The following is a 23,524-nucleotide window of genomic DNA, read 5'->3' on the forward strand; positions in this document are numbered from 1 at the left end:
CCTGTTTATTATATCCTCAAACTCTATCTCAGATCTGATCTTTTTTTTTTTTTTTTTTTCATTTAACCTCCATCATTTGAGTCTTAAGTCATTATCTCTGACCTGGACTACTGTAACAGACCCCCTAATTCAGCTTCTTGGACATTACTGGAATATCCTTTACCCTGCTCCTTATGCTGCTCACTCCTCATAATGAAACTTAAATTTCAGTTTCATAAGGAGGGATTCTGCAACTGGTCTTCATGAGGTAATCTTTCCTCCTAATATTCTTTAAATTAGCCGTGTATCTGTTTCCTTCAAAGCTTTTATTACAATTTGTGGTTTTAGTCTTTTTCTTCTCTCCTATTAGAAGCTTCATGAAGGTCTGTCTTGTTCAGTGTTTTATTCCTAGCATCTATTTCACTGCCTAGTATTTGGTAGGACCGCAACAATTTTTGTGGAATTAATGGAAGTCCTTTCTTAGGTAGTTGCTAATGTGGAACTGAACTTTGAAAGACTAAGACTAGAGATTTTCTGAAATCATCGACACAGAGGTAAAATAGCGTGAGATAGGTATTCAGAGAAGAATATTTAGAGAAAAAAGAACAACGATCTAGCGACTAGGGTATAGAAAGGCCACACAGTTAGGAGGTTAAAGGAAAAAACTATCTTCTGAGCATAGAGTTTCAAAGAAATCTCAAATGGGGTACAGCAAAAAATGATTCTATTGATTGTAGGAGAAATGTAGACAAAGTATAATATAAAAATCTGCCTTTTAAGTTGAGATATTATTGAAGTATTTTTTAAATTTTGCTTCTTAGAAGACTCTCAAACTCTTATTTGAAATTGTAGAATTACTTTTCCAACTTTTTGGTCAATATATTTTACTAACTTTAAAATAGTAAGGTAGACTTCTTCATTGAACTACTGGTATAATTAATTCATTTAACCTACTCTCTTTTTGTACCAGGCATTTACTAGATGCTCAAATAAAAGTTTGTTGAATATAAATGGGAAAAAAAATGGTAAGAAAGAGGTGGAGGTTGAACATAGGGAAGAGGAAGGTAAAAATAACCTGCTACTGTTAACCTTTTCTTTCAGCTGGACGGCACGAAGTTGTAGCTATAGGCACAGGTGAATACAATTATAGTCAGTGCATTAAGCCAAATGGAAGAGTGTTGCACGATACTCACGCTGTTGTTACGGCAAGGAGATCTCTCCTTAGGTAAGGTAACAAATATATTTAATTAAATATATTAAATATATATAAATATATCTGTTAATATTTAACAAATATATTTAATGCCATCAAATATTAATGCACTTAGCCAAAAGCAATCACATATATATGTCTTTATTTACAAATGGAATTTTACTCATCATTGAGCCAAGGGTATGGCAGTCTCTTACTTATCCAAGCCATCTGATATTTTCATGTCACTTTTGGAAACCTTATAGTAATTTCAGTGTCTAGCGTATGAATTTTAGTGGCTTCTATTATCAAGACCTTATGAACTCAGTTTTAAGAGTCATACAACCTTTTTTTAAGATAAAAATACTGTCTTTATTACTGATAAAAGTAATTAGAGAGTATAGCTTTAGATCTGGACCAAGTATGCTTGGTAATATTTCACCCCTGAATTAGCCATACTTATCCAAAGGCAGAAATCAATGAGTTTCCACTCATGAGGTCTGGACAAAGTTTACCATATAGCAGAGTGTCGATAAAGTATTTTTTAGGCTGGCAGATATCAGAGAGAAAGAGAGAAAGGGGCTGAAGTGAGGATGCCTAGTTTCTTTTTCCAAACTTATCAGTCGCTCTGCTCCTTATAAGAGGCATAAGTAGCAGATAGTAGAGAAATAAACCAAGAATGTTACTCTTTGGAATTCCTTTTCTGTAAAAACATGAAAAGTGGGAAATGAGCATTACCTCCTGCAGTATTTACCAGCTTTTGTTCTCTTAAGTCATTAAGTTTTACTTTTTATAAAACATTTTTAATCAAATTTTTCAAACAAAAGTGAGAATCATAATTAATTCCATCATTCAGTTGTCAGCATTCTGATACCAATACCCAATGATCATATCCAATTATTAGCATATCCAGTTATTAGGATTCTGTTGTTCTTATTTAATTTATGCACCCTCACTTTTTGCTGGTGGTGTTTTTTTGCTGGAGTATTTTAAAACAAATTTAGACATATTATTTTATCTGAAAAACTTAAGTATATATCTCTAATAATAAGAAAAGAATCCTGTAATCTTAAAAGGAAGGCTTTTGGAAAGTCCGTGAAGGTAATGCAACTCATTGTCCTCCCATCCCCCTTGGTGCTTAGTGAATTATTTGACCCCTTTAAAACTACCTCTTTTATGTTTATTTCTTGTCATGCTTGGTTGGCACTGTCATTTATACTGGTGCTTAATATTTTATTATATATTTCTGATGATAGGATTAAAATCATGGTTTTTTAAATAAGCAAAATAGTATTTGTCCTTTGATTTGATTAGTAGTTGTCTTTCAGGAAATCTATTTCACTTCTTAATTTAACTTACAGGCTTTGTTATGTTATTCCTACGCTCTTGTGTTTTTGTCTTCAGAACCACTAAGCAGCGGGAACCACAGTTGTTTGTCTGCCTGTTTTGTCATGGAAGGGAAAATAGAAGTAAAGCAGAAAATTGATATTTCACCTAGGAGGCTGGGAGCAGAGCTGTCTAAGAAAGAAGGGAGGAATCAGTAGAGAAATGGGTCTTTTGCAGAAAATGATAGTTGAGTACTTTAATGTGAAATGAGAGTGGAGTGGTAGTCGAGGAATGATGCTTTAAGGCAGGTCACCGGGCAGACTGGGCTCTAACTGAAGACTTCTCAAGGGATTTAATTCTTCATTAAGTAAGGCTAAGATTATTTTACAAGTTCCTATCAATATCAAAACTTTTGACATATAGGGACATTGTTCATAACATGAATATAATGTTTGTTTAAGATACTTCATTTTTAAATTTTCTTACTTGATAAAGTTCTGTCTCATTAATTTTAGGTACTTTTATAGACAACTTCTACTCTTCTACAGCAAAAAACCTGCTATGATGGAAAAATCAATATTTTGTACAGAACCAGCTTCTAATCTACTCACTCTCAAGCAGAATATCAACATTTATCTCTATATGAACCAGTTGCCTAAAGGATCAGCCCAGATTAAGTCACAATTGTAAGTATTATGGAAGCTGTTTTTAAAAGCATCTAGGATGGCCATATCATGCATTCTGAATCCATACAGCAAAAGAGCAAGTAAATTCATATCTATCCATATTCTTCCTCCAGCCTTGAGGTTATTTGTAGGCTGCAAGAGACCACAAATTCTTTCTCCTTCCCCTCCACTCAGTCTGATCCATTACTACTACTTAAATATTCCATGTACTTCACTGCTCTCCTTTTGATGCTGTTGAAAATCTTCTATTCCTTTCTAGTTGTAATACTTCATAAACTTTAGCAAGTATGGATTTATACACTCTTCACATACTAACACAAGAGTTAAGGAATGCAGTCTATTCTTCTGGTAAGTCTGTGGCCAAAACTTCATTATCTTGATGAATGGGTAGCATCAGTTAGCATGAAGTTTGAACAACACAGGCAAACACAAAAAGAAAATTCACTTCAAGTCCAACCATCTAGAGATAACTGCAGTTTATAGTTTGTTTAAAAGCCTCCCCGTAACACCTTTGAAAACAAGAGTGAGTGTTTCTCTTGAGAGAAACCTCAAGAAAAATAATTTTAGATTTTATTGTTTTAACATATTTTATTGGAGGTGAATCTTGAATATAAATTGTCAGTTTTCTTTTTTTCATTCTCTAATTTTGTAGTGTTTAAAAATTTTCATATGGAGAAAGGAAATAACTCACAAACTATGGCAGGGACAAAAATTAGGTTTTCATTTGATTTTAAGGGACACAAAGAATGGCAATAATATGAAATTTATCCTTGCTGGAAGCTCTAAATATGGTTAATTTCTGTTTGGTTTTAATTTTGTGGAACGAAGTCACTCCATCCTACCTTGCTTTGGGTTTGCATCTATTTCTGTTACTGGAATTAAATGTACACTGGCAAGTTAAATACGTTTGAGGACAGTTCTTAGGTACATGCAGATTTTACTTTGTCGGCTTTGGGGTTTTTTTGTTTTTTTTTTAACATCTTTATTGGAGTATAATTGCTTTACAATGGTGTATTAGTTTCTGCTTCATAACAAAGTGAATCAGTTATACATATATCCCCATATCTCCTCCCTCTTGCGTCTCCCTCCCACCCTCCCTATCCCACCCCTCTAGGTGGCCGCATAGCACAGGGAGATGAGCTCGGGGCTTTGGTTTTTAAAGGAAGAAACTTTCTTTTCTTTCTCTAGGCGTCTTAATCCACATTCTGTGTCTGCATTTGAAGCCAATGAAGAGCTGAGTCTCCATGTGGCTGTTGAAGGCAAAATTCATCTGACTGTCTACTGCCCTGCAGATGTTGTTAATAGAGTAAGCAGCATGGCCTCAAGTGACAAACTGACGAGATGGGGAGTGCTTGGTGTACAGGGAGCATTGCTGAGTCAGTTTATACAGCCAGTTTATATCAACAATATACTTGTTGGTGAGTCGGATTACAGTACCTCTTGGCCTCTTTCACTAAGTCATTTCACTATATTTTATTTACCAGTGTAAAATCAGAATTTGCATGCATGAAGCTTTACTTAAGGTAAAATTCAGATCCACTATTTTGTTGAGGTTTTCATTTCATGGTAACTGGTCATCACATTTAGTATAATATGACTTTTGCCATCTTATCAGGAGGCTAATAAGAATTAATATTTTACATTAGGCAATTACATGTATTCTGTCTTAAATGTATACTTTTGTACAGTATTCGATTTTTCCCTTTCTTTTGGAAGAAGATGCTTCTTTGAACCTATCAAATTTAAAAGCTTATATTTAGTTATTCCTGAACTAAAAAATATTAAATGCCCATTTTGGTTCTTTCTTACTTTTATGCTTTTTTTATACATTTGGTTATGATTTAGATCCTTTTGATTTGTGAAGTGAGTGGGAAGTAACTAGAACACAAATAATGTGAACTAGTAATTTATTTCTTTCTTTGGTAGGGGCTATTATAGAATGCTGTATTTATATTTGAATGGTTTTCCAGATATTATCCCACTGACAGACATTTTGGGCACTCAATTCTATAGTTTTCATAAAGCCCTACGAGTTTCAAAGCTTCAGTTACCCTTGGGAAACAATTTAAATACTACCATTACTTGGCTGTTCTTTGTGTACTGCTAATTTTTGGTAATGATGGCCCACATGCAAGCTTTGGATCCTCACATGAGTGGCAGTTTTACTTTTAGAAAGTGCTGTTTCTTTTATCCTTGTGGTTTTTTGTTGCTGTTGTTCTCTATATTTTATACCCATTTCTTTAGGAATTTCTCCTATAGACAGTATTTTTTCAGTTCCATGTATATACAAAATATTGTATTTTCTTGCCATTTTTGTTTGGTTTGGCTTTAATAAATGATAAAAAGGAAATAATAGTTATTTATTTTTCTAATATTAAGCTTATTTTCTTTTTTAGGAAACCTATTACTTGGTTCACAATTCAAAAGATTCAAAAGGGTATTCAGTGAAGTCTTCCTTCTATCCTAGTGCCCTGGGAACCCATTTTACCTCTGTGGCATCCATTGTTACTAGTTTGTTTTTCTTTCCAAAGATAATTTATGCTTATAAAAGTAAATGCATACTTTTTTTGTATTTTACACCAGTGGGATCATACAAGTCATACTTTTCTGCACCTTGCTCTTTTCATTTAACAAAGTGTCTTGGAAATTTTTCCATATGAGTATATGAAGAATTTTTCATTATTATAATTCATAACTCTATGGTATTTCTTTGTACAAACGTATTATAATTTATTTAACCAGTTGTGGGCTGATGGAACTTTAGATTGTTTTTAATCTTTTGCAGCTACCAAATACTATCGTGCATCATGACCTTATTACATTTGTTATTGACACATGTAAAATATATCTATAAAATGAATTCCTAGAAGTAGAGTTGCAGGTCAAAGAGGTATGCATTGGCAATTTTGAAAACTATTACCAAGTTACCCTCCAAATCATATTCTCACTAGCACTATTTGAGAGTGCCTGTTTGCTCACACCCTAAAAAGTGGTTATTTCTAACTCTTTTTCCAAATATTTATTCTTGTAGATGATTTATTTCTTAGATTTAATTTGGATACCAAAATTATGCTTTATGACGTTTTCTTTTAGTCAGTTCAGATACTCTGTCAGACATTTCAAACTTTTCTCAATCTTCTTTAGGAAAGGCTATTTTTGTTCTTGATAAATGTCTAATAAATGTCTGCATTCTCTAGAGTCACAAGTTTGGCATGCAAGGCTTTCTTTGACTTTCGTGAAGAAAGATATTTTACAGTTTGTCTTTTGTATGACATAACTCCGTACTATATTTAGTTTCTTAAAAGGGTAGAATCTTAAATAGATTCTTTTAGAATTATTTAGTATTTAGTGGTTTGGACAGGGGCTTAAAAGTTAGATCTCATCATTTTGCCTGTCATCTTGCACGTAGCAGTAGGAATACTAGGTAGCAATAAAAATACTATAAAACTTGGTAAAATTGCTTCTGATCTCTTTCTTTGCATCTTTCTGGGACATATCTAAAGTTAATTAATTGGTGTTCTCTCTGGCATAACCTAAACAGATTTTAATGTTTGTTAAAAATGCAGATTTCTCAGCCTCTGAAGATCTCTACTGTATGTCTGGGGGATAGCCCCAGGAATATATGTTTTAAAAGAGCACCACCAGATGATTCTGATACAGATGATGTGAATGGCTCACTTTGAGAAATACTCAAAGTGTCTGTATACTTAAAAGTGTGATATGTACAGCTAAAAGAATCTTAAGAGTTTATTGAACTAGTCGTGTAGTACAGCTTCTCGCTTATTATGCAAACTCTTTTTTTTTCTTTTTTTTTTAATCAGTCATCAATTTTATACACATCACTGTATACATGTCAATCCCAATCGCCCAATTCAGCACACCACCATCCCCACCCCATTGCAGTTTTCCCCCCTTGGTGTCCATATGTTTGTTCTCTACATCTGTGTCTCAACTTCTGCCCTGCAACCTGGTTCATCTGTACCATTTTTCTAGGTTCCACATACATGTGTTAATATACGATATTGGTTTTTCTCTTTCTGACTTACTTCACTCTGTATGAGAGTCTCTAGATCCATCCACGTCTCAACAAATGACTCAATTTCGTTCCTTTTTATGGCTGAGTAATATTCCATTGTATATATGTACCACATCTTCTTTATCCATTCGTCTGTTGATGGGCATTTAGGTTGCTTCCATGACCTGGCTATTGTAAATAGTGCTGCAATGAACATTGGGGTGCATGTGTCTTTTTGAATTACAGTTTTCTCTGGGTATATGCCCAGTAGTGGGATTGCTGGGTCATATGGTAATTCTATTTTTAGTTTTTTAAGGAACCTCCATATTGTTCTCCATAGTGGCTGTATCAATTTACATTCCCACCAACAGTGCAAGAGGGTTCCCTTTTCTCCACACCCTCTCCAGCATTTGTTGTTTGTAGATTTTCTGATGATGCCCATTCTAACTGGTGTGAGGTGATACCTCATTGTAGTTTTGATTTGCATTTCTCTAATAATTAGTGATGTTGAGCATCTTTTCATGTACCTTTTGGCCTTATGTATGTCTTCTTTGGAGAAATGTCTATTTAGGTCTTCTGCCCATTTTTGGATTGGGGTGTTTGTTTCTTTAATATTGAGCTGAATGAGCTGTTTATATATTTTGGAGATTAATCCTTTGTCTGTTGATTGGTTTGCAAATATTTTCTCCCATTCTGAGGGTTGTCTTTTCGTCTTGTTTATGGTTTCCTTTGCTGTGCAAACGCTTTGAAGTTTCATTAGGTCCCATTTGTTTATTTTTGTTTTTATTTCCATTACTCTAGGAGGTGGATCAAAAAAGATCTTGCTGTGATTTATGTCAAAGAGTGTTCTTCCTATGTTTTCCTCTAAGAGTTTTATAGTGTCCAGTCTTACATTTAGGTCTCTAATCCATTTGGAGTTTATTTTTGTGTATGGTGTTAGGGAGTATTCTAATTTCATTCTTTTACATGTAGCTGTCCAGTTTTCCCAGCACCACTTATTGAAGAGACTGTCTTTTCTCCATTGTATATCTTTGCCTCCTTTGTCATAGATTAGTTGACCATAGGTGCGTGGGTTTATCTCTGGGCTTTCTATCTTGTTCCATTGATCTATGTTTCTGTTTTTGTGCCAGTACCATATTGTCTTGATTACTGTAGCTTTGTAGTATAGTCTGAAGTCAGGGAGTCTGATTCCTCCAGCTTCGTTTTTTTCCCTCAAGACTGCTTTGGCTATTCAGGGTCTTTTGTGTCTCCATACAAATTTTAAGATGATTTGTTCTAGTTCCGTAAAGAATGCCATTGGTAATTTGATAGGGATTGCATTGAATCTGTAGATTGCTTTGGGTAGTATAGTCATTTTCACAATGTTGATTCTTCCAATCCAAGAACATGGTATATCTCTCCATCTGTTGGTATCATCTTTAATTTCTTTCATCAGTGTCTTATAGTTTTCTGCATACAGGTCTTTTGTCTCCCTAGGTAGGTTTATTCCTAGGTATTTTATTCTTTTTGTTGCAATGGTAAATGGGAGTGTTTCCATAATTTCTCTTTCAGATTTTTCATCAGTAGTGTATAGGAATGCAAGAGATTTCTGTGCATCAATTTTGTATCCTGCAACTTTACCAAATTCATTAATTAACGCTAGCAGTTTTCTGGTGGCAGTTTTAGGATTCTCTATGTATAGTATCATGTCATCTGCAAACAGTGACAGTTTTACTTCTTCTTTTCCAATTTGTATTCCTTTTATTTCTTTTTCTTCTCTGATTGCTGTGGCTAGGACTTCCAAAACTATGTTGAATAATAGTGGTGAAAGTGGACATCCTTGTCTTGTTCCTGATCTTAGAGGAAATGCTTTCAGTTTTTCACTGTTGAGAATGATGTTTGCTGTGGGTTTGTCATATATGGCCTTTATTATGTTGAGGTAGGTTCCCTCTTTGCCCACTTTCTGGAGAGTTTTTATCATAAATGGGTGTTGAATTTTGTCAAAAGCTTTTTCTGCATCTATTGAGATGATCATATGGTTTTTATTCTTCAATTTGTTAATATGGTGTATCACATTGATTGATTTGCGTATATTGAAGAATCCTTGCATCCCTGGGATAAATCCCACTTAATCGTGGTGTATGATCCTTTTAATGTGTTGTTGGATTCTGTTTGCTAGTATTTTGTTGAGGATTTTTGCATCTATATTCATCAGTGATATTGGTCTGTAATTCTCTTTTTTTGTAGTATCTTTATCTGGTTTTGGTATCAGGATGATGGTGGCCTCATAGAATGAGTTTGGGAGTGTTCCTTCCTCTGCAATATTTTGGAAGAGTTTGAGAAGGATGGGTGTTAGCTCTTCTCTAAATGTTTGATAGAATTCACCCGTGAAGCCATCTGGTCCTGGACTTTTGTTTGTTTGGAAGATTTTTAATCACAGTTCCCATTTTTTTGATGATGGCCATTTTGACTGGTGTGAGGTGATATCTCATTGTAGTTTTGATTTGCATTTCTCTAATAATTAGCGATGTTGAGCATCTTTTCATGTGCCTCGTGGCCATCTGTATGTCTTCACAAACTCTTTTTATGCCATTTCTGATAGAGGATCATCTAACCCTACCTTAAAAGGATCCAATAATGTGGAGTATAAGATTCAAAGGCAATCTATTCCATTATTGATTTCTCCAACTGTTTTTAAAAATTACTGTTTAGAATTGAAATTTGTTTCCCTTTAATTCTGAACTAAATGACAATACAGATTAAATCTAATTATTTGATGATAATGACCTTGCCCCCTTTTCTCTTAAGTCTTATGAAATCTTTTGCAGTTCTTTATTTTGATTCTTAAAAACCTAAGTTATTTTAATAGATCAATTAAAAATGGAGAGATTATTATAAGACTTAATTTAACTTTTCAGAAAGTTTTCGGAAACTAATTTTATACTGTAGATGTTCTCAGATAATTCATTTTGTCATTTTATGGTGATAGTCTTTCTTTTTTAAGAAAAAAGTGTTAAGCTTGCAGTATAAAAAGGCACTATTATTTGTATAGAAAATAATCCAGAGTAATCTGGAAAAAAAATCATTTTGCTTAGTTATTAAAAGAGCTGGATTTATATTAGTTTTCAAGTTTTTTAAGGTGTATTTGCAAATTTGTTATCCTGTTAAGATAAAGTTATCTGAATAAATACCTCAAGAATGTTTATCCAGAGGTGTTTCCATTCAGGAGTCCTTTTCATACGCTGATTTGAATTGCACAGTTCCATTATAGGGAATACTAAATTCTGATTCCCTCTTAGTGAAGGAATCTATTTTCAACATAGTTCATGAACTTTTAAGAAGCATGTGATAACCTTAGAGATTCTGTTGTTCATTTCTTTCTTTCTTTTTTTTTTTTTTTTTTCAGGTCAGTAATAGGAGGTTTAGAATGTTAATAAAATACATGCCCAAAATCATTCAGTTTGCCTACTGGCAGAGCCTGGACTCATACTCAGTTTTCATAACTTCTCATGCTTCTGCCTTTTGTATTAAATTGAGCTTTGACAGCTTTGTCTGAGCCTAGCCAGTGACTAGAATCTCACTATTGTGTCTGTTAAACTTGACACTCTTGAAAGGCAGGTGCTTTGCGACCCTCATCTTGGTCTGGTTTGTACCAGGAAGTCAGTAAATGTTTCATGGATAAATGCTTTGAGTCAGCATGTTTTATTTTTTAAAGTGCTTTTATTTTTCTTCTTAATACTAATTCTGCCACCTGGAACGCTTGAAAAATAAATTTTAACTATTATTCTTTACTCTTGTTGCATTTCAGGTTCACCTGGATAGCTTTTAAAATAATATGGGAATGGCATTGGTGTTAATATCCCCATCCTTACTGATTCTAATGTGTATCCAGAATTGATGATTACTGCTCTCTGATAATCTAATCTTTTATGTTCCTTTTTCATCAGGTGTTTATTGAGCCACCTACTATACGCTAGGTGCTGTGCACTGTTACATAACTCTCAGGGGCACCATTCACATAAAATATAGAATGAGAATTAAGAATACAAAGATAAGATGCTTCTGCCTTCATGTCTTCTCCTATCTAGACATCATTTGTGTTTCACAGGAGCATGATTTGTTTTCTCTAGACATTCTGTAATTTGTGGGTGGCGGTATTAAAATGTAATGCCTCAGACTAAATGTGATGTTTCAGATATGATATGAGTAGTGCATAGTTCTATAATAATGCTGAATTCTTTGACTTAGAGACTGTATTTTTATTAATGCAGCTTCAGTTTGTATGGGCACACCTCAAAGATATTGTGGGTTCAGTTCCAGGCCACCACAATAAAGTGAGTCACATGAAGTTTTTGGTTTCCCAGTGCACATAAAAGTTATGTTTACACTATACTATAGTCTGTTAAGTGTGCAATAGCGTTATGTCTAAAAAAAAGCAAGCGTACATACCTTAATTTAAAAGTACTTTATTGCTGAAAAAGGCTAAACATCATCTGACAACACAGGGTTGCCAGAAACCTTCAATTTGTAAAAATCATAATATCTGCAAAGTGCAATAAAGCAAAGTGCAATAAATTGAGGTATGCCTTCATTACCTGTTTCAGCAACTGTTTCTATTCACTTATATTAACTTACGGTAGACTAAGGTCCTGAGAACTTTTCTTTTTTTTTTTTAATTTAATTTTATTTATTTTTTTATACAGCAGGTTCTTATTAGTTATCCATTTTATACATATTAGTGTATATATATCAAGCCCAACTGAGACCTTTTGATGCAGAAAAGTTCTCAGGTCAGGTTTGCTATAGTCTTTGCTAAGATTTAACCTTTGCCTTTAATCTTTGAGTTTTATGTTATTATTTCAAATCATTTTAGATGAATCAAATCAAAATTATTTGATATAATTTTAGAGATATATTTTCCTGGGAACAAGATTTAGCCTCAAGATATAATCAAAATCATACCTCAGATATAGTTAATAATTAAAGCATACATATATAAATGGAGAAAGTAAAATTTGTAATAAAATATTAATATACTTGATTTTTTTCTATTAAATTTTATACCACCACATTAAAACATCTAGGTGGAACAATTTGATGTTTAGAGAATCTTAACGTGGGGTTACTGGTAGGTTTTTTTGTTTTCGTTTTCCAAATGTTATCTTGCTGTTTTAGGCACAACCAATGTCATTATCTTATTACAGTATGTCTTAGTCTGTTTGGGCTGCTACCAAAAAACAAAAAAATATCATAGACTGGGTGGATTAAACAATAAACAATTTATTTCTCACGGTTCTGGGGGCTGGGAAGTTCAAGATCAAAGGGCTGAGAGATTCAGTGTCTGCTGAGGACCTGCTTTCTGCTTCATAGATGACTGTCTTCTCAGTATTTCCTCCTACGGTGGGAGGGGTTAGGGGCTCTTTTATCATAAGGGCACCAGTTCCATTCATGAGAGCTCTGACCCTCATAACTTAATCACCTTGCAAAGGCCTCACCTCCAAATACCATCACATTGGGGATCAGGTTTCAGTATATGAATTTTGTGGGGACACATTTAGTCTGTAGTACAGTGTGTAATACGTAACATTTTTTTTTTTAATCCATGTTTTCTGTTCATTATAGGTACAATGACTATTCCACAGACCTTATTTCTTCTTAACTTTTTTCCTATGTCTAAGTATATCTTAACTAGCCTGTATTAGTCAGTATCTCTTGATTTGGAACATTCAAAGGAGTGCTTAGAAAAAGAGTGTCAGAAGCAACTCATTTTCTTTTTACATCATTTTCTAGTTCCCAGATAATCATAGTGAGTGTAAGCCCAGTAGCCATCTCAACAGTTCCAGTGATGTGAAAACAAAACTTTATCTGTGAAATATGTCTAGTGGTATATAAAGATTCTCTTGTGAGAACTTCAGACCCTCTAAGGAGGAAAGAGATCTGCTTTGGAATTATTAATTTTTAAATAGGAATGACTGTTCCCTAACTTCTGTTTTAAGTTTGATGCAGCCCATTTTTTTATACTAATGATCTTCTTGAGCTGTCTTCTTCAACAGTAATTTTAACTGAGAACTCAAAGCTTTTGGCATTGGCCACAGTTATAATCAGAAATGGTCATTCTTTAAATTACTTCGTGTTGTGAAACTAAACCATGTGGTATTGGAACAGTTGCAATCTGTGGCTCTCAGATGTGGAAAAATAACATACTTTAACCAACTATTTCTCAGCTACATATATCTGCTACATTATGTGCTGGTTTCATGTTGTAATCTTAGAAATCAAGACAGAATGAGCCAGTTCTCTCTGGCAGAACCCTGTAAAAGTACTGATTTGTTTCTTGTCAGGTCTGGCTTTTTGCTTTTATTCACTGAAATGTCAATTCATTATTTTCTGTGGAAAATTCTTTTTTGAATGGAAATTCTGACTATTATTACCTTGTCTTGATTCTGGTAAAGAGTATAGAAGTAGCTACTAAGAGTAGAAGTAGGAAAGAGAAGGTTGCAAGATACAGGATAAAGAAGTGAACTATTTACAATTAAACTTTTATTTATATCCTTTTTTTCGGTATAGTCTTTTCATATTGAACTTCTGAGTATTTACTTTGTTTTTGCTTTGCTTTCTAGGTGATGGGAATTGCAGCGATACTAGAGGCTTAGAAATTGCTATAAAGCAACGTGTTGATGATGCACTCACTTCAAAACTTCCAATGTTTTACTTGGTCAACAGACCTCATATTAGTTTAGTACCTTCTGCATATCCATTTCAAACAAACTTGGAATATAAATTCCTGAGTCTGAATTGGGCACAAGGGGACATTTCTTTGGAGATTGTGGATGGCCTAAGTGGGAAGATCACCGAAAGGTTAGCGTCACTAATTTCTTCAAAAATCACATATTAAGCAAAACAATACATTTTAATATGATTCTTAAAAACTGTCTTGTTTTTTGAATACAATTTTTTGAATTGTGATTAATAATAATAATAGTTGTCAAGTGTGACTATGTTGCAGGCATTGTACTAATTAAAAAACTTTTTTTTTCCTGATGAGAACACAGGCCTGGAGAAGTTATATTAATTTACCAAAGTTACGTAGTAAGTGGTGGAGCCAGTATTCAAAATCAGTCTCCAGATCCTTTGTTTCTCTAGTGATCATTAGCATTAGAATTATATAATGTATTTGTTTTAAAAATTCAGTTTTTCCTACTGAATCTGAATGTCTGGATTTAGGGCTCCGGAATCTGTATTTTTGACGACTTTCCCAAATATTATTTATGTACACTTGAGTGTGAGAACTATTGTACTATGTTATACTGTTTTCTTATAAAAACCCTGTGGGTTAGGTGATATTGTTGGTTTTTTTTACAGGTAAAGAAACTGAGATTCAAGCTAGTTTAAATATCTTGCTTAAAGTCACCCAACTATTAAGTGACACAACTAGGATTCTGATCTGGGATTTTATTTACAAAGCCTTTGTTCTTAGCCATAATACATTATGCCTTTTAGACATTTCTTTGTAATATCCCTGACATTGATTATCAGGTAAAATTAAAATCCTCCTTTTGGTGTGAACATACATTTATAATGTGGTAATGAATAATGTTAAAAGTTTAAGTGCCTAAATTTGCTTTCTTTGTGAAAGACAAATTAATCTTAAATTAAGATCACATACAAATGTTTCTTGGTATGAACTCAGTCAAGCATACTATTGATTATTTCAACTAGGATGAATTATACTACTTATGCATTGAGTCAGCATAAAGAAGTGTATTTCTGTTAATAACAGACTACACACATACAAACAAAACAGGTCTTCTGTGGAAGACATTAAAAAACTGTTTACTGAGGGACTTCCCTGGTGCTGCAGTGGTTAAGACTCCATGCTTCCAATATGGGGGGCATGGGTTTGATCCCTGGTCAGGGAACTAATATACCCCATATGCCACATGGCAAGGCCAAAAAAATAATAATAAAAAAACTGTTTACTGAAAACATAAAATAATAGTATAACAAAGATGAAATTAATGTAAAATGAGCTTAACTCATTTATTATGGCTAAGTGCTTGCCAGGTGATTGCAAACACAAAGAAAGGAGATATGATCTGATTATTCATCCCCAAAGCATTACATAAGGCAAAGAACACTTTAGCAATATAATCCACGAAGAAGAACAGTTCTGAGTAACTGCAACAAATAACATAGTATCAACCTTCATAAGGCAGAAATTACAGAAAATAAGAGGATAAATAGAAATACACTATTAGTTGAGGCAATAATTCACCTCTTTCAGTTCATAGTAGGTTGAGTAAACAAAACAATAAGCAAGAATATAACAGTCTTAAATAACAATAAGGTAGATTTGATTAATTTCTTTAAAACTCTGTACCATAAAATATAAAATATACCTGCTTTTCAAGAACCTGCAGAACATTAACAAAAATTGACCATATGTTAGGCCACAAAGAAAACCTGAAATTCGAAGAAGTAAAAGTGATGTAGACAGTGTTCTCTGATTATGATGCAATCAAACTGTAAATAACAAAATCAGAATATTTAAAAACCACTTTCATTGGGAAAAAGAAGTTCTCCAACTTTTGGCTCAAAGAGGAAATATAAAATGAAACCACAGAATATTTAGAATACAGGATATTTAGAATATTTAGAAAATATTAGAATATTTAGAAAACAAGGATGTTTAGTGCATTGCATTTCAGGACTTGTAGGATATATAGCTAAAGCAAAGTGAATGGAAAAGCCAGTTCTTTAGATGCTTATAGCAACAAATAATGAAAATAAACAGAATGAAGAAGTTCATAAAACTAGAAATGTAAATTAAAGAGCTAGAGAACTGAAGAAGTTAGAAATGATCATAAAAAAACGGATTCTGTGAAAAAAAATCAGTAGGTAATCTCATATATACTAATGATAAGGGAGTAATTACAGAGAAAATTAAAAGAAGTCATAAGAAACTTCTTTGCTCTACCACGCAAATATATTTGAAAATCTGGGTGAAATGCATATATTTCTAGGAAAAAATTTTTCTAAAATTGGTACAGAAGAGGGAAAAAAATCTAACATTATTTTCTTGAGAAAGTTACCAAGAAGGTGCCCTACCTCTTTTTCAAAGAAAGCACCATTCTGAGGTGGTTCGGATTAATTTTATAAACCTTTAAATAGCAGAAACTTCCAATGCTATCTAAAAAGATAGAAAACATTCAAATGCTTTTATGAAGCGAGTGTATCATTGATACTTAAACCTAATAGAAGATTGCTGCCCCCCTACCACAAAAGTTACAGACCAAGCTCACTTTTATATCCAAGCAAAATTGCTAAATAAACTATTAGGAAGCAGAACCTTACAATAATATATTTTATACAATAATACCAAACGGCATTTTTTCTAGAAATGTGAGAATAACATAATAAAAATAATACTAAATTAGAAACTCGTATTAATGTAATTTGTCATATTAATTGACCTAGGGAAAAATACCATATATTCATTTTTATAAATTCTAAGAAGACATGTGATACAGCTCTATAACTATTCTAGATAAAGATACTCAATAAAAAAGGAATAGATATTTTTGTTAAGGGTAAAATATATCTTTATTAGTCCAAAAGTGCCATCATGATTAATGATGAAATCTCAGAGTCATTTCTACTAACATCTGAAACAAGACATGATTGTTTACTGTTATTGCTGTTATTTAACATGTTATTTAATGCATTTGAACAAAAGAAAGAAATGAGAGATATAAAATATTGGAAAGGAGGAGGTAAAATTACGACTCTTTGCATATGGTATCATTTTATACCTGAAAAGCCCAAGAGGATCATCTAAAAAACCACCACCAAAAAAAGGTATGATGGTGGAAAATTAATATATAGAGATTAGTACATTTCATTAATAAGCATGTATGTTAACTATTATTGCATATAAACTATCTCAAAACTTAGTTGCTTAAAACAACAGCCATTTATTGCTGTTCAAGTCCTTAGGTCAACTGAGCTAGATTTGGTAGGGCTCTCCCATGTGTCTGGGGTCCACTCTAGGTCAGCTGTAGGGCATCTTGGCTGATCTTAGAGGGACAGCTGGACTCTGGTCCATGTGTTCTCTTGTCTTCTAGTAGACCAGTCTTAGGAGGCTCACATGGCAGAGTAAGGGGTCCTGAGAGAATGAGAACACAGAGCCTCTTGAGGCCCAGGCTTGGAACTGGCACATAGTCTATTTTATTCACCAAAACAAGTCACAGGGCCAGCCCAAATTCACGGGGAGGAGCAATCAACCATAGTTAGTGATGGGAGAATCTGAAAAGTTACATTGTAAACAGCATGGCGACAGGGAGGAATAAAGGATTTTGGCAATTTTTGTAATCTATCACAAGAACAACTAATGAGAAGATATAATGAAGGGAAAGAGTTACAATAGCAAGAAAGCTCATGATCTGTGGACCCACTTCTATTAGAAACATAGAAGAATACGTATCTACATGTGCATACATACATACATATATATGGAGAGTGGTGAGGTGAGTGTGTATATTTTACTTTTTTAGTGAGTCAAAATTTACAAAGAGTGAAATGTACTGTACAGTTTCATGAGTTTATATATATATATGCCTGTGTAACCATTACCTCAGTCAGAATACAGGACATTTTCTTGATTTCAGAAAATACTTCTATGCCCTCTTCTAGTCAATCCTTGGTAGAACCACTGTTTTAATTTGGATCACCATAGATTAATTTTGCTTCAAACAAAAGAAATGTTCCAAATATCAATCTTCTGCTTTAATTTTTAATGCAATACTCTGATAACTTAAACTATAATTTCATAAAAGAAATTAGCTTCAGAAAGTTAAATATTCAGAATAATTTTATGTAAAAAAATTTCACTATATACACTGCACATAATTGAGATATTTGTAGATTCTGTGTTGGTTTTAATCCCTACAAGTGCCAACATAAATCACTGAATAATGATTAGTGAATGTTTCATTCTTTTCTACTTCAGTTCCCCATTTAAAAGTGGTGTGTCAATGGCAAGTCGGCTTTGTAAGGCTGCAATGTTAAGTCGATTTAACCTGCTTGCCAAAGAAGCTAAAAAAGAAGATTTACTTGAAGCTAGTACATATCATGCAGCTAAGGTAAGTCTTTAAAGGAATGAAGCTAATCACTGAAATAAAAATTTAAGACAATAATAATGTGGTAATTTTATAACGATGATGATACATAGCAAAAGTTGGGTAAATAGTTCCTGAAAATAAGAGATTGCCATGTAGTGGTAAAATTAATTTTTAAGTGAACATGCTGGAAATTGGATATGTAAATAAGTGTTGCCCCTTAAAGTAGCTACCTCAGTATGGTGTGTACCTACTTTGACAATATTGATCAAAACCTACTGTCGTACCCAGAGGAACAAAATGGTAATAAAATTTCTTATGTATATGATATTAACTATGTTAACTATAGCATTTAAGTATTCTAAAATGATATATTAGTATATTCATATAAATTAATTTGCCTGTCTTAAAATTGTGAAACACCTTTAATTTGATTTTGTGATTTGGGCTTAAGTGATGTAGATAGCCTTTTTCTATCTTTAAAAATATATATTCTTTTTTTAGTATTACAAACATAATTCATGTCTGAGTAGAGAATTTAGAATTTTCTTTTTAAGTACAGAAGGGAAATATTACTTGTAAATCCACCTACTACTCAAATATAATACTCCTAATCTTGTAATGTAAGCATGTTATTTCAGTTTCTTGTCATGTATTTATATTTTTGTGTATGCATATATTTTAAAACATTAAGCTTATATTATATATGCTTGTTAATCTGATTTTTTCATTCAACATACTATGACCTGAGCCATTTCATAATATGATGTATCCATGTTATCAAATTATTAAATACAAACTGTTTTTGATAACCTAATTTCAGTTTCAGTAATAATATAGTATTATGTGAAAGTCTCTTAATTTCACCAATATCTTAATACTCAAACTGTATAATTTCATCCTGTAAAGCAATTAATATTAACTATAGGTTTGTTTGTGTATACAAACATTTTTAAGTATAAAAGCTTACCTAGACAATTTCTGGTTTGGGCATAAAGAGGTTGCAAGTCATCTCTGTAAAAAATATAAAACTGGACAAAATTATCAGGGGAAAAAACCCCTTTTCACAACTCTGGTAATTAACTAAAGGCAGAAAACACACTGAAAAGTGTATATTCTTGTAAAACTTTTAGAACTTTGGGTAAGAACAGCAAGAATTTGTGGCACCTTTGCCCAAAGCTGTTCCTGTTCCGTCTCCTTCCTCTCTGCTAGTTTGAACGGCAAGAACTGTAGTTTTATCAGATTGAGAATGCCACCAAAAGTAGTAGATTTTCTGCTAGAGGGGATGAACTTGATTTGTGGCAGAGGGTGAAAATTTGTGATTTTTTCAGCTAAATGTGCCAAACCTGGTAAAGGAAAAAAAATGGAGAAAATCAGTAACTTCGCTGGCCCAAGGTTGCAGTCCTTGGGGCAAGTGGTATACCAATTAGTAACTTAACAGGTAGATCTTGGAAGTGAAAGAGCCATGGAAGGGTTGAGAGAAATTCTCTATATATCCTTGGCTGACTGAGAAATTACACTCATGTGCAATGGAGACTCAGGAGAACCCAGTAAAGAGTGAAAGTGTGAAATAGAACTGCCTGCAACATTAAATACACTGTACCACCCACCCCTCCCCAAATGAATTGATCAGAAAAAGGTGGAAGCCTTTTAGGTTTAAGGTGTTTGAGCATAATGTCTGCTGAAATCTTTTCCTTATCACTAAGCTATTTGTTTATCACTAAGCTTTGCAGATACAGGGTAATCACTAGGAAGCCAGGCTAAAACATAACAAAACTGGAAAGAGACAATACACACCATGGGGAAAACAGATCTCACAATTGCAGCAAACTTAAAAAAATAAAAATAAAACAAATCCGGAGTTGCTACAATATATTATCTAAAAAAGTCTCTTTCAACCAAAAATTATGGAATATGTAAAAAACAGGAGAGTAAAACCTATACTCAGGAAAAATAACATTCAGTAGAAACTGGTTCTGAGTGGATCCCAATGTTGAATATAGCAAAGGCTTCAAAGCAGCTATTATAAATATGTTCAAGTAATTAAAGGAAAATATAACAATGTTTCAGTAAATAGGTATTCTCGGTAGAGAAATAGAAACTACAAAAAGAAAAACCCCAAATGAATATTCTAGGATTGAAACAATATACACTAACTGAAATGAATAATTCTCTAGATGGGTTCAACAGTACATTTGAGATTGCAGAAAAAATATCAGTGGACTTTGAAGATAGATCAAAAGAAATTATTTTAAAGGACAGAATGAAACAGGTTAAAGAAAAATGAACAGAGCTTCAAAGATTTGTGGAACAGTATTAAGTGTACCAACTTATATTGGGTTGCCTCCGTTTTTTAAGTAAAAATAAAAGACACATTTTTCATTTTCACCAAGAACTTGATTGAACAACGTATTTACCCTTTGTTCCACTACCTTCTGCCATTTTTCAGGCAACTTCATAATTCCATCTTCCCAAAACTTTTTCTTTTCGAGTAAAGAACTGCTCTGTGTACCTTTTACAGTCTTCCAGGGAATTGAAATTTTTTCCATTAAGAGAATTTTGTAAAGAGCGAAATAAATGGAAATCCAAAGGTACAGTGTCTGGTAAATACAGCAGATGAATCAGAACTTCCCAGCCAAGGTGTAACAGCTTTTGCCTGGTCATCAAAGAAACATGCTGTCTTGCGTTATTCTGATGGAAGATTATGCATTTTCTGTTGCCTAATTCTGGATGCTTTTCATCTAGTGCCGCTTTCAGTTGGTCTAATTGGGAGCAGTACTTGTTGTAATTAATCGTTTGGTTTTCTGAAAGGAGCTCATAATGGAGGACTCCCTTCCAATCCCAGCATATACACAACATCAACTTCTTTGGATGAAGACCGACCTTTGGTGTGGTTGGTGGTGGTTCATTTCACTTGCCCCACGATCTCTTTCGTTCCACATTATTGTACAGTATACAATTTTCATCACCCGTCACAATTTGTTTTAAAAACGGAATATTTTCATTACACTTAAATAGAGAATCACATGTGGAAATACAGTCAAGAAGGTTTTTTTTGGCTTAACTTATGTGGAACCCAAATATCAAAGTGATTAACATAACCAAGCTGGTGCAAATGGTTTTCAGCACTTGATTTGGATATTTTGAGTATGTTGGCTGTCTCCCACGTGGTATAACGTTGATGGTTCTCAGTTAATGTCTTGATTTGATCACTGTCAACTTCAACTGGACTACCCAACCGTGGAGCATCCTCCAGCAAGAAATCTCCAGCACCACACTTCAAAAACCACTTTTGACACGTTTGATCAGTCACAGCACCTTCTCTGTACACTGCACAAATCTTTTTGTTCATTTTGACTGCGTTTTACCTTTCTTGAAATAATAAAGCATAATATGCTGAAAATGTTGCTTTTTTTCTTCCATCTTCAGTATTAAAATGGCTACACAAAAATTCACCAATTTTGATAAGTCTTTTTTTAAATGCACAGTGATATGACAGCTGTCACATACAGTATAACAAAATTGTTTTGAATGAAGTTAAAGACAGCTAAGTGATACTAGAGCCATCTTACGGAAAAAACCAAATGAACCTTTTGGCCAACCCAATGCTAGGAATCCTGGAAGAAAAGGAGAGAGAAAAGGGATCAGGAAAAACATTTGAAGAAATTACTTTTAAAAATCCCCATATTTGAGGAAAAATATTAACAGATCCAAGAAGCTCAAGAAACCCCAAGAAAGAAAAAAATAAAGATTCACACCTAGGTACATCATAGTCAAACTGCTTAAGACCGAGACAAAGAGAAAATCTTGAAAGTAGCAAGAGAGAAAATAGTTATCAACCATAGACCAATACATTTTAAGGCTGATTTCTCATTAGCAGTAATGGAAGCAAACCCAGAAGAGCCAAAGCAATCTTGAAAAAGAACAAAGTTGGAGGATTCACACTTCTTGATTTCAAAGCATACTACAAAGCCATAATAATCAAGATAGTATAATACTGGTATTAGTATAAACATATAGATCAATGAAATATAATGGACAGTCCAGAAGTAAACCCTGGCAATTATGGTCAATTGACTTTTAATAAGAGTGCCAAGATCATTCAGTGGGAAAAAACAGTCTTTTCAGTGAGTAGTCCTAGGACAACTGAATATCCCCATGGAAAAGAATGAACTTGGACTTCTACGTCATACCATATACAAAAATGAATTCAAAATGGATAGACCTACATAAGAGCTAAAACTGTAAAACTCAGAGAAAAACATAGGAGAAAATATGTGTATCCCTAAATAAGAAAAAAGACTTCTTAGATATAACAAAAGCACAATCCAGAAGAAAAAAAAATAGTATTTTAAACTTCATTAAAATTAAAACTTTTGCATTTCAAAAATTATCATTAGGAAATTTGCAAATCATATATTTAATAAGGGGCTTGTATCCAGAATACACAAAAAACTTTCGCAACTCAATAATAAAAAGACAGATGACCAAATTTGTTGAATGAGCAAAGGATTTGAACAGACATTTCCACAAAGAAAATTTTAAAATGGCCAATAAGCACATGGTGTTCAACATAGTCATTAGGAAAATGCGAATGAAGACCACAGTGATATACTACTTTACACACATTAGGATATAGCTGTAATAAAGAATGACATTAACAGGTGTTGTCAAGAATGTGAAAAAATTGGAACTATCATGCATTGCTGATAGGAATATAAAATGGTACATCTACTTTGGAAAACAATTTAACAGTTCCTCAAAAAGTTAAATATGAGTTATCATGTAACCCAGGAATTTCACTCCTAAGTATATGCATAAAAGAATTGAAAACACTTATCCACACCAAAACTTATACATAAATGTCTGTAACAGTATTCATAATACAGAAAAGGTAGAAACAATCCAAATGTTCATCCACTGATGAATGGATAAACAAAATGTGGCATGTCCATACTATGGACTACCATTCGTCCGTAAAAGGAACTCTGAAGTACTGATACATTATACAGTGTGGGTCAACCTTGAAAATGTTAAGTGAAAGAAGCCAGCCACAAAAGGCTGCATGTATGATTCCATTTATATGAAGTGTCTATAATAGGCAAATTCATAGAAACAGAAAGTAGATTACTGATTTCCAGGGGCTGTGGGGAGGAGAGAATGAGGAGTGACTGCTAATGGGTACAGGATTCCTTTAAAAACAAAAGCAAAATAAAAACGTTGCCAGGTA

At 33.4% G+C, this 23,524-nt stretch overlaps 1 protein-coding gene across 1 annotated transcript in view; it reads left to right on the forward strand.

The window, feature by feature from the left end:
- Window positions 1-23,524, forward strand: part of ADAD1 (adenosine deaminase domain containing 1) — a 48,737-nt gene that overhangs the window by 19,375 nt on the left and 5,838 nt on the right. The window contains exons 6-10 of the mRNA XM_082463102.1: window positions 1,081-1,204; window positions 3,013-3,183; window positions 4,372-4,601; window positions 13,798-14,035; window positions 18,186-18,318. Of these exons, the coding sequence (XP_082319228.1) occupies window positions 1,081-1,204; window positions 3,013-3,183; window positions 4,372-4,601; window positions 13,798-14,035; window positions 18,186-18,318 (896 nt within the window). The remainder of the gene's footprint in view (window positions 1-1,080; window positions 1,205-3,012; window positions 3,184-4,371; window positions 4,602-13,797; window positions 14,036-18,185; window positions 18,319-23,524) is intronic.

Source organism: Balaenoptera physalus (genome assembly GCF_965194825.1).
Source record: "Balaenoptera physalus genome assembly, chromosome: 5".
NCBI classification, from domain to species: Eukaryota; Metazoa; Chordata; class Mammalia; order Artiodactyla; family Balaenopteridae; genus Balaenoptera; species Balaenoptera physalus.